The sequence below is a fragment of the Ambystoma mexicanum genome, chromosome 9 (genome assembly GCF_040938575.1).
Source record: "Ambystoma mexicanum isolate Mex_15411 chromosome 9, UKY_AmexF1_1, whole genome shotgun sequence".
In the NCBI taxonomy this organism is placed as follows: domain Eukaryota; kingdom Metazoa; phylum Chordata; class Amphibia; order Caudata; family Ambystomatidae; genus Ambystoma; species Ambystoma mexicanum.
Window position 1 is genome coordinate 1,476,534,724 of NC_090931.1, and position 12,709 is coordinate 1,476,547,432.

Below are 12,709 nucleotides of genomic sequence, written 5' to 3' on the forward strand. Positions count from 1 at the left end.
AAATGACGTCCATGCGCTAGAGCAGGGAGTTGAGTCACCCTAAAGTTTGCTTTGATGTCCTTAGTTGAATGTTCTTAAACCATACATAACAACATGCTGGAGGTTTGTGATGAATCTCCAAACCTAAGTGAGTTTATGACACAACTTCTTTTATTGTGTGTCTTAAAGTGCTGAAAATAAAGTGGCTAAATAGATATTTTGCATTTTGCATTTTATAGTTTTCCATTCAGGATGTGGAAAATAAAGGTACACTGATATTATTTTGGCCCAACATGCTCCTATAAGCATTTACATGTTGTCATGATGCTTTACTATGCGATTTGTGTATTTTGCAAGTACATTCTTTAGGACAGTATTAGTGAAGGTCTTAACACCCAAAACTTAAATATTTGTTCCTAGTAAAGCGTGGAAGAAGGTGGCTTTGCCCAAATTGCAGAGTGGTTTAAATCCCTGCTTCGCTGTTTAGCATAAGTGTGTGATCCCGGGCAAATAATTTAATCTCACGCTGACTTCAACTGCAAAAATTTGAGTGTAGGGACAAATTAGTGTACCCTGGTGCTCCTCTGCTCCAATACTTTCACATTATTGCTGCACTGGCCCTCCCCACTCTCATAACAGTTGATTTGACAGTCAGACATAGTCTCACCAGCCAGTCAGTGCACCAGAGATTCTAGTATAGCGGACTAACTGTGGTAGAACCAACATTACATGTTTTCCCCTGTTGCTCCCAGCCACTGAAGTCGCTTGGCCCGTCCAGAGTACTGCCCCACACTCTGCAATGTCCTGTTATGCTATGACATTGAGTCTTTCATTGCACACCATCTGCCATTTTCAGACGTTTTAGGACCTTCGGGATCTGCAAAAAGTAGGTGTTTTCAGACTTAAAGGCGATAGTTAACTGATTGTAACATTGAAGTTGCACTAGAATAGTCTCATTACAATGAGCAATGAAGTTAGATGCCCCTACACAAGTAAGTTTACCACTCATCCGCCGTCTCTGAAGTTAGAGCCTCTCACAACATTGGAAGGCTTAGCACCTGCCTACATTTTTGTCTAGGCGCAACTCTGCATGTGCGCACTTGCATTTTGTTAGGCAGAGAGGTGAGGGAAGCCTTTCCCCGAAAACTGCGGTGTTAAAGTTTTACTGTCTTTGTTCAGAAAAAGGTACTTGAACAAACGTAGTAAAACTTTAAAGCTGCTACTTTCAAGAAAGACGTCCATTGCCTCTCTGCATATTGTGATTTAACATATACTATTTGATAGTTGGTCCCCACACTAAACCATGCAGGGAGGGGGGTAGAACAGTGGGGGCAGCGGAGTCTCCAAGTTTGCCCTGCCTATTTTCTGAAGTGGCCCCTCCCATCACCACTTAGCCCCCTCCCCCCCCCCCTCCGAAATGTATGTTTTGTTGCCCTCCTGCTCCAGTATACCACGTCCAGGCTCAACATCATGCCATGGGTGATGGCACCCGGTCACTGTAACCAGCCCATCTACCAACCTAGAGCACCCAATAGTGGGTGTAAGCAGGAAACGGGGTGCAGGTGGTGTGACGTTGTGCCCCTGCAGTGTCTATCATGAGTTAAGCAGTTGACTCTTCCCAGGGTTCCCGTAGCCCAGGAGGTCCTCGGTCCTTCATCCACATCTGCTCCAGTCCATGAACACAGAACAGGGACCAGGATGGTGTTCTGTGTCTCCCTAGCTCTGTGTTACACCATATGGACTGTGACTGTGCGGTGTCTATAGTGTGGGCCGCGTTACACATGTATGAATGCCCGGCTCATGTATCAGAGGGGCTCTGGCAATACCTCCATATATACCGCCTTGAGGTAGCGGATGGTAACCATGCTCCCCAGAGCACCTCTGAGCCCCAGCTGAGGCGTAATGTAATTCAATGTGAATTTGTTAAACCTGATAAATAGGTTGTTGATGCCCGTTTCTTCTATTTTAGGGGCCATGCTGAAGATATTAAACGGGATGTAGCGGAATTACTGAAAGCTGTCGATACCCTGCAGCAGTGGCAGGGGGCGCTCCAGGAGGAGGCAGATATAAGGCCTGCTCGAGAAACCTCCTGCGCACTAGAACTGCTCCGAGAAAGATCCCGCAGACAAGAACTGTTCCGAGAAAGGTCCCAGAGACTAGAACAGCTCCGGGAAAGCTCCCGTGCACTGGAACTGGTCCGAGAACAGCTCCGAGAAAGGTCCCGAGAACTAGAACTGCTCCGAGAAAGGTCCCGAGAACTAGAACGGCTCGGAGAACTGTCCCTGAAACCAATGTCCTTGGGTGCAGCAGAGAAACGGGCTGGAGAAGCGGCCGCCAGTGAAGAATTGCCTGTCGTCTATGAAAACTCAAGTGATGAGTCGGAAGATGAAGAGGCCGGTTTGCCCTCCCCTGCACCCAGTGCAGGAGGCGCAGGTACACACGAGCCTTTCTATATGGGTCTGCAGCCTACGCCTTTCACCTTGGACGTCATTGTGAGAGAGTGCTTGCAATGCCTGATAAATATCCGGGACTACACAGAGCGCCTCCGCACCACGCTCGAGGAGTTCCACGACTTCCAGTGGGCCGGGGCCGACACCTTTGCATCTCCTTTGACCTCCCTCGTAGTGGAATTGGAAAGCTGTTTTATTAGTCTTAGAGAGAGCTCGCGCACATCTGAATATGTTTTTGGGCTCATATTGGGAAGGTGCCGTGTCCAGGTGAACTCTGTAGTGAAAGAAGTGAAAAGCTTGCAGGCAGCGGTGCTCGCTACTGAAGGCCTGGACATGTTCGACCCCGAGTAGCTCTCTGCCTCTCCGCAGCTGCAATGTTGTGAATCATGTCGATGTGAGTGACAGTCCCACAGTCCCATTCCAGCCCCCCTGGCCAGGGGTCAAGTCCTAAAAATTAAAGTGGGGGGACTCATCAACAAACGCAATGGGATGTGAGGTCGCCAGAAATTAGCATATCAAGGTGAAATATGCACATTTAATTAAATTGGCTTTGCATAACCACCCAAATTGCACAGGACGAATGACATTTATCTTTCATAAAATCAACATACACCCAAAACCAAGACAGGATATTTACTTCTAATCGTGTTTTTGAAAACGTTAAAAAGTGTGCATGTTTTAAACTCCAAGAACCAATACAAGTGTTTTCCATGGAACATGCACTACTAATATTTCACCTTTAGTTGTTTGTTAATTTTCATCAGGTTATATAATACAGTGGTGAAGTGTCCGGCCTACAATCCTGATGTCTGCCGTTTGATACCTGAGGTTGGTTTTAATTCAAAGAGGCCATCCAATGTTTATCTTTTAGCTGGGGGGGAGTGAGTCCACCCTCTGAATGAACTGGGGGGACTCTGTCCCCAAACGTGTACCCTCGACTTGAGCCCGGCCCCTGGCCTGCCAAGAACAATCTGAGAGTACCCAGCTCCCCACCTGTCAACTTTCCTTTCCTTCACTTAAGACTCCAATGCTCACTCTTTCATCCGACAGTATACCGCCTCCTGTCTCATTCTTTGTGTAGGACTCCTAACCAAAAGTCATCATTCACTTACTTCGGAAATTGCGACAAATTGCTGTGCTGTGGTATTATAAATGCGTGAACATCATATACACGTCACTGGCCAAAGTCACTAACGCCCCCCACCTGTCTAGTTAGCTGCACACACTCTGCTCTCGATATTCATTTACTAGCCCACAGCAGGCCCGTGGCCGGGTCCAGTGGCTAGTGGGAAGCAGGCCCAGCTCCATGTATATTATATTTATTTCATGTGATACAGTTTATAAATAAACTTAACACATATTTCATATACATATCATAAACATAATCATACTGATAACTCTACATAATGAATAGTTATTATAAAGGAATAGTATTCATACTAAAATATAAATATACGATAAAATATATAAACCGAGAATACGCACAATACAGAAATAATTCTTTAGCAAAACCCTCATATCACTTCATATAGAAAAGAAGATACACTCCAGAAACAGATTCAGTTGTTAGCATCACATTTCCTAACCATTCATTGATAAATATGACAACCAGTTAATCACAAGTCATGATCAGCACTATGTAGTGATGGGCTGAGGCCTGTGATCTGATCGAGTAGCATTAGGAGTTCTTAGAGAAGAGATTCCCACAGTCTATTCTATCTTCGACCAGACATTGTATATTATACAAAATATACAAGTTATACAAATTATACAGGAGAAAAACAATATATAGGCATTGCATCAGGAGAGAATATACACATCATACAAGTTGTAAAAGAAATACAGTATATGTACAGATTACAGTAAAGGACATAGCAGAGGGCTGTTAACAATATAGTTGTGGCTCATGGGCCAAGGAACACAGTCAAGGCATGTCTTGGGCAGACAACCAGGTTTTGATTTTGCGCTTGAATGCCGGGAAGGTAGGTTCAGCTCTGAGAGGATTAGATAGTGAGTTCCTAAAAATATGATAAAGATAGATCCTTAGTTGTCTCTATTATTTCCCTATTTTTACATATCTGGCAGTAGTGATCTAATGGTGGCATCTGGCTTTCAATACCAGTGACTGCTAATACAGGTAGATGATCCAGTCTCATAAGCAAAATGAATCGTCTAAGTCTAGTTGAGGGGCAGAGGTTGAGATATTGCTGCAAGTTCTTAAATGTATATAGTACGTATGATACAAATGGATACTTTTTAAACTGTTAAAATTAGCGTAATTTTCTAACCAATCCCATAATCATATACGTTTGTTTAATGAAAATTTCATTGCAGCAATATCGCTCTGCCTTCTAGGGGTCCACCATATCTCACTATAGAAGCTTTCCATAGTTTTCTTAAGACAACAATTTGTTGACTCCTTCAATGTTTCTTGATACACAGCTGTCAAGAGACGATTTTCAGGATCGTTACTTATTATTTAAATATACCTCAGCCCGCTTTTTTGGACAATGGATTTTAATAATATGAGCCCCAATTCTAATCTAATTATGGCCATAGGAATACATAAGGGGAGGCCTAAAATGGTTCTCCAAAATGTGCCCTCTATAACTTATAGCCATTTTAGGTCAATCAATAGAAGGGATTCTAGGCCATAGGGGCGAGTACCTGAATATATAGCTGTTGCGCACCCCAGATAGTATATCCACCATGGTCAACAGTGAATTGGTACACAAACGCTGTAATCTGGGCAGTTCTAGCCATACATGAGTGTTTGCAAGTAATGTAATCTCCCCTGACATCTATCTCAATACCTAAATATTTGTATTGGGGCTTATAGTAAATCTCTGAGTCACAGACCATTAATCTTGGGCGAGCAATCTTTCTGCCAGTGAAGACCATCATTTGAGTTTTCTCATGGTTGATTATTAATCTGTTGATTTCCGCATATGCCCATAGAGCTTCTGTGGATCTAAGGAGACTGCTAAATGTGTGATCTAGAGCAACTAAATCGCCAGCGTAAGCTAATGCCGGGCAGTGTGCAGAACCGATCATCGGTGGACAGTTATGTACTGTTGAGATAGCCACAGGGAGGTCATGCACAAATAGACTGTAGAGTAATGTTGCTTTCATGCAGCCCTGTTTAACTCCTCTATTTTGTACTATCTGTTTGGTCATATTCTTCTGGGAGTCAAGTTTGAGGGACACATTAGTGTTTTTAGTAATCACCTCAAATAATACAGCAATCCATAAGGGCAGTTCCACAGACTCTTAATTTTAGCCATACATTTTCTCTAGGTACCAGATCAAAGGCTGCTTTGAAATCCACGTAGAGGGCATACAATGGTGGTTTGCCACTTGTCCTAGCTCTTGTGCGAAGTGTATCCATAATTACAAGCTTATGCGTTGTAGAGTACCCCTGTCTAAATCCACATTGGACTCGACAGAGCATGCCTGTCTTCGCTACCCATAATTGTAGCTCGTTCAATAAGAGTGTTGCAAAAAGTTTGCCTGTACAATCTAACATAGACAAGAGCCTGTAGTTGCCAGGCTCCATCTTATTGCCTTTCTTGAATACCAGAATTGAAATGGCAGTCTGCCAAGATAAAGGTATTATTCCTTCAGCTAGAACTTTTTCAAAAAGGATTTTTAATAACCCTGCCCACAATTCTGGCTTGCTCTTAAGTACTCTATTAGCAAGACCGTTGGGCCCTGGTGCTCGAGACGATCTTAAGCTCTTGATCTTAGAAAGTTGCCAATCGTAGGACACTTTAAAAGGAGGACTAGTCGGGGCTGGATTTACTACAACTGTACCTTCTTCGCTAGCCGATCTATTGCGATTTTCCTATAAGCTCACCCACTGTTGAGCACCAATGGGGTTAATTGGCAGAGGTTTCCTATTGCCCATAGCTTCCCCCAATAGTACCCAAATAATTCTTGTTTTTTGGAACACAGCACTTGGACCGTTTTCTGCCATCGAGTGATCTCTAAATATCTCTTTAATTTAATCCCGGATCTGTACTTATTCTTAATTGCCCTACAGGTGGAATGATAGGACTCATGTGTAACGCATGTTTTTTTGCCTTAAGGATTTCCGCTCTAAGTTCTCTTTTGGCGTCTCTTATATATCTATCGTAAGGTTTACTTTTAGTAGACTAATTTCCTATCATCCCCACAGTTGAAGTAGCATGGGTGCTTGTTAATGAAGAGATTCAATTCTCTATAGCGCTCACTGACATTGTCCTAAATAGACTATAGTTAAAGATAGGCTCTGCAGACACCGCTTGTGCCACTTTGTCTATATTTCTTTCCGACCAGCAAATGCGGGTCGCAGCATGATTTACTCGCATGTTACCCATCGGTTTAAAATGATGGTGGACTTCATCAGCGACGCATTAGGATTTAAATCATATCCTTTACACAGGACGCTGTTACGGGGCTAATGAATATGTAATAAAGCGTACTCTGGGCATTGCTGCTTTTCAAAGTATGATTCCCAGAGTAGTCGCTAGAAGTCCTCCCATTCACCATTTCCAAATCCCAACTACAGAAAAAGTTCAGCCAATATGATCCCTCAGGGTCATTGATCAAGTGAGTAATTAAGCTCTTAGATTTTAGATGGGGATTAGTTGAGGTCCTCTCATCCCCATGCATGGCCTCCTGCATACACTCTCTCAGATTAGCCCCTGGCGGATTATATAGGCTGATTAACAAAATTCTTTCCATACTACCACCATGGTAACTTTCTACTTCAACAGCAATAAGGTGAACGTCACAATTGGTATTTTTACAACATGATTTTACAGTGTGTGATACTCCGATGATTAACCCCCCATACGGCCTTCCGTGTGGGCCCTTTTTTGCCAGTGACTGATATAGCAAATAACCATTCAATATCGTAGGAGAAGTCAACCACGTTTTTTGGAGGCATATGCAAGTATGGTTCATGATGTGCGGGAGACAGCCTGCGGGGGAGAATAAATGAGTAAAACCTCTGCAATTCCAAGAAATAACTGTGCACTATCAATGTTTTTGCACAACCACTGGAAGCGATTCTGCAAGCCACTTTAGTATGTTCTGAATATCTGTCGTCTCGACCTCTTTCCCTTTCGCGAGGTGAGGCACACTTAGCACATTCTTAGCCTCCTTTTTGACCTTCTAAGGCCAATTTGGGTCTTCTTGCTCGGGGTCTACGTTACTCTCAACATCAGCCACCAGTAGGTTCTTCTTGTAACTACATATCAATTGTTCTGTTGCTAAAAACTTGCAATGAATTGCTGATTCGTTCGGGTTGAGTCCTTTAAGTGGCTCAACAAATTCAAAATCGTCCGACTTCAGTACTCTAAGCTGCCGCACTGAGTGTAACCTGATCAAAAATTCCGATCTTGTTAACGATTTGCATTCGCTTTCTTGATACAGGTTCTTAATTATACAAATTCGGTTGCCAGGCTGCCTGGAAAGATTCACTTTCTTTATAGAGATTGGTGTAGGTATTTTTCTTGCCAGAGGGACCATCCTTAGGCTCTTATTTGGGGTAGAAGCATTCTTGTCTGGATAATCATGGGGTTGTGGCAACTTAGGTTCTGGTATTTCCTCATCAAGAGATTTGTTACCTTTATCAGGAATGAGCCAACTAGTCAGACGGACCACTCCGTTGGAAATAGGTTTTTTAGCTCGTGGTGCTCTTTTTTTTCTTTTTAGCTTTTTTTGTGCATTTTTCCGCTAGAGCAGTTTCAGGGAGTGGAGAGGCAACCGTACATGGCCATTTATTCAGAGGCCCCCTTCTCGCCAGTCGACGTTGTTTCCGTGAGTATAATATTACTGAATTGCCCGTAATATTCAGATCAGGCTCCTCTAAAATACGAGCTGCTTCAAATAGATTACAATCGGCCTCTTCTTTAGAGTTGTCAATTGTGGCATTTGATGGAGAAACATTCCTTGTATTTTCCAAGATACGACCGCACATTTTTAATAGAATTTTCATAGTGAATTGCAAAGGCCATTGATGATTGTAGTTCCACCACATCAGCGGAGCATGGAAACGAGTCTTCAGTTACCTCCAATGCTGTTCTGGCAGCCTTCTCTGCCATATGTATCGCAAGGTTAGGTGAGGCCGATAATTTAGCTGAGGGCAGTGAAGAATGGGAGTGTTCTTCAGCATGTACTTCTTGCAGTTCTTGAAGATTATTCTCCTGGGGTTTCAATGGGGCTGGGGTCATTGCCCTGCCCTTTGCATGGTGAGGCATAAATCAAGTAGAGTTATTGTCAATATACCCATAATTGGTCACATCTTGGGGATTACTGCCATTGTGCCCCGTAGGTTCAATTTCTTCCAGTACCGTCGAGTTCTTCTCGGGCTGAGCGCTTGTAGGAAAGAAGGCAGTTATTACACCTTTGCTTAACTGTGTTTGCTTTTTCACTTTAGTATTCGTTCTACCACTGCCCGCTGTATTATCAGCAGTTTTTGTCGTAGTATTGTTGCCTTTGCCTTTCTGATTCTGTAGATTATATTTTGTTTGTGAACTCTTCTTGTTGGCTGGCATACTGGATTCTAGTTATAAACCGTTCAGAAAAATTAGGAAATTCCTCTCTAATAACCCTTTTCCAGACGATGCTGAGAAAGGAGGGGGGTCCTATCGCAATCTGGGATAGGCGTGAAACTATACACTTCCATGTCTCCGCTAAGAGAGGAGACGAATAGACCACCCTTACCGTGCGCAGCCGAGATCAAAGGATATAATCCCACAGCCTGCCAGCCACACTAAGTTAGTAAGTTAGTCATTTTCACTGTGAGATTCAAAGTAGGAAGTTTTACCTTTAGGGGTCGTCCAATGAGGGCGATGGAATGAACAAGTTCAGGCAGCAGTTTTCCATAGGCCACCTCTTGATTCTTGGATCCTCTAGACCTGACTCCCTCGGTACCCGAGATCACTTCCCATCCACTTCTGCTCCGCGGCGGAATGGACGTTTTAAGCAGTTGTTCCAGCAGCCAGCAATAGAAGCCACGCCTCTGCCCAATGCAAACATACAGAGACTCAGAGTCAAAGCAAGTCAAAACAATCGCAGATCACTTCCCGTCCATTTATTTTAATCCGGGTGGGCCAGGTTTGTGATCAGGGGGGCCCAACTTCCACTGTGTGTGGGTGTAGGAATGGTATACACGCATTCCTCTGACCTATTTTTCATTGTGGGACTTTTCATCGCCAACATTTTTCATCGCCAAAAACCCATTTTTAAAAAAATATTTTTTTGGGGGGTATTTTGTGGAGTTGGGTGATGATTATATAAGTAAGGGAGAGGTCTGGGGGGGAACACCCCCCAGAAATAAAAAAAAAATATAGGGTTTTTGGCAATGAAAATGTTGGCGATGAAAAGTACCACGATGAAAAATAGGTCGTTGAAACAACGTAGAACTGTAGGAGTACCCTAAAACATTGCTGCCATTAAGCCATGTTTCTCAGATACATGATTCAGCAAAAAATGCTTCCTCGATCTGGAAAAATCAATTTGCACTCTTCGATTGGTTTAGTCTGTTGGATTGCTTTATAAGGTACAGAAGCATGGATTCAAACCCAGGTTGTTAGCACCAGGGTTGACACATTTACCCGCAAGACTACGTGAACGTCTGATAAGGATGCTTATTAGGATTGAACTCTGTGGTAGATTTAAGGTAAAAAGGTTCTTGGGCAAGGCTGTCAAATGGTCCCGGCTGCGTGGGGCGTGGGTGTGGAGATTATGGAGGGAGTAGTTAATGGCTGTCATGATTACAACAAATATTACATGTTTTTAAGTTGTCTTTTTCTGCTATTGGAGCTGTGTGTTTAGGGGTCTGACTTGCTGGAAACAGCCTGTTCACCTCACCAGGTTTTGCTGACAAAAGGTGATTTGCCCAGGATCACACATTTTTTTCAAATGGGAAATCTGCTCTCGCCTTCCACCTGCTCATCCCTTCCAAAATCACAGGCTCCTTTATTTCCTTCCATAACCTCCCTCACTACTTTGACCTTTCATTCACTACTCACTTCATCTTCCATACACCCCCCATCTCCATAAGGAAATATATTGCCAAAGCATGAAAAATTAAAGCTTTATACTGCAGATTCATTACCACATGTCTGGGATTATAATCCAATTAATCATGCCCTAAGAGAAATGTGTTGTAGCTTTTTTCAGTATAATGCTATAATTGAGATATGAAAAAAATGTACAAAGTAAAAGAGAAGCAGAAAAAATAGTGTGCCAATATCAATCTACCTATCCCCCTTCTAATCCATTGTCCCCTTTCTATTCTATCCACCCCTCCTTTCACCTTTTACCTCCCTGTCACCTTCCATCGGCTCCACCTGACTACCATTCCTAGTTACAAACACTCTTACCTAACACCCCTTTGTCTTCTTGGCCCGCCTGGGGAGAATCATGGATGATGTCATCTCCTCCTCTGCAGGGGCTGAGCAACGAGGCCCCTAGTCCTTATTCCATCTAATATGGTGTGGCTCAACAATACCTCCCTGAATTCTGTGGCTATTTCCCTAGACCCCTCCCCACTCCTCCTCGAGAAATATTAAAACTAGGAATAGGATATTTTGTTTCTTAGAAAATGACATTTTGATGCACAAAATTCTATTGTTGTAATTTTGCAGCACATTTTAATTGGGTTGAGGGTGTGTGGGTGCGCTAGCATGGAGGAGGGCGTAGGATCAGGAGGTAGACAGCGCAGGTTGAGGGGTTTCCACCTTCCCGGTATCACTCCTGGTTGGATGTGGCGGCAGGGAGGAGGGGCTGCCGCTCCCCTCCCACCCCCTACACATCATTGTCTGGTACATACTGTTTACATACTATTTATAATCTTCAATTGTCCATGAAGACTTCTTTTTTGACATCTTTACTTTGCTTTGCTATTGAATGTCACAATCTCGTTCAATAAACGTGGCCTTATATTTTCTAAAGAAAGATGTGTGCGTGGGACTCCTTGGCGGGCCCTGCCCCCTGCGCTGCCCATCTATTAAATCGTGAGTGGGGCTTTTTTTTAAATTGCTCATTCTGCAAACCGAATCACTTCTAAGGATTTTGGGAGGAAACACACATCGAGATGAAATGACTTGCCCAGGATTACACACTGTGGTTAAGCGGTAAAGCCAGAATTTGAGCCTTGCCTGAAATGTAGTTACTTGACCACACATCTTTCCAGCTCAGGTTGGTACAAATATGCATTTAAGTTTGGATTTCAATACCTAAAATAATAAAATTCTTAGTCTTTGCTCACAACTCACCTTTTGTACAGAATATTAAATTATACTTTTACACCGCTTACCATAGCTGCTACTCTCTTTTTAATAGAAAATGTAAGTGATAGGGATGATTTATAGGGAAAATAATGTTATTGTTATGAATTGTATACTTTTATACCAATGATTGTAAATACGTTATATTAGAAAGTGTTTGCTTAGGAGTATAACATGATGTGCAGATCTGTATGGATGCTGAACATTTTATGATGGCCCCATGAAAATGTTATGATTTTATGACTAGCCCTAGAGGATTAGAGAATACATATACTAGAATCGTTACAAATAGACCATTTAGGAGGGCAGTAAGGTGCCAGCCGTTAAATGGCATAGCCTGCAATAGTAAATATAATATGCAATTATCTTAATATTATGGGCATATATAAGGTACACACATAAAAGTCAAATTGTACGTTACTATAATGCACGGGACATTCCAATATGGAACACATAGGACTGTCCACTCACGTGTTTACTATAACATTCGTGTTAACCTAATGTGGAATCTTTAATATAAAACTGTCAATTACCCTTTAAATTATGCCACTTTTGAGTCTTTGAGTCTTAGATTCCTACTGAGTCTCATTGGTAAACTAGAATGGCATGAACGCCATGGAAACAGTATATGTATTTTATCTCTTGCACTGTTTTTATGGAATGTTTTGCACATCTCTGAAATAAACATGATTATGATGATGATGATGAAAATGAAATGCTTTTATTCGATTTTTCTCTTTACTTTTCTTTTTCCATTTATTTAGTTTTTGTTTCTTACTTGGCTAACCTCTTTTGTAAAGGTTTGTAATAAACCAAAAACAATTAAAGAAAGAATACTCAATTTTATACAGATTAATTTAAAAATGCATAAGTCACATGATAAACCAACCCGACAATGTGTACATCCTTGTAGAAATGGGTTGATGAAAAAGAGTATTGGGGTATTTTTGTTTTGAATCCTAAATTGCATGCAGGGGAACACTCCTGTTTTCACTTCTT

The 12,709-nt window shown here is 42.3% G+C and overlaps 1 protein-coding gene across 1 annotated transcript in view; it reads left to right on the forward strand.

Annotated features, from left to right (window-relative positions):
* The window catches only part of LOC138489242 (uncharacterized), a 289,977-nt gene extending 277,551 nt beyond the window's left edge, over positions 1-12,426 (forward strand). Inside the window, exon 3 of the mRNA XM_069616939.1 lies at positions 1,949-12,426. Within this exon, the coding sequence (XP_069473040.1) occupies positions 1,949-2,780 (832 nt within the window). The 3' untranslated portion in view covers positions 2,781-12,426. The remainder of the gene's footprint in view (positions 1-1,948) is intronic.
* Positions 12,427-12,709: the final 283 nt, after the last annotated feature.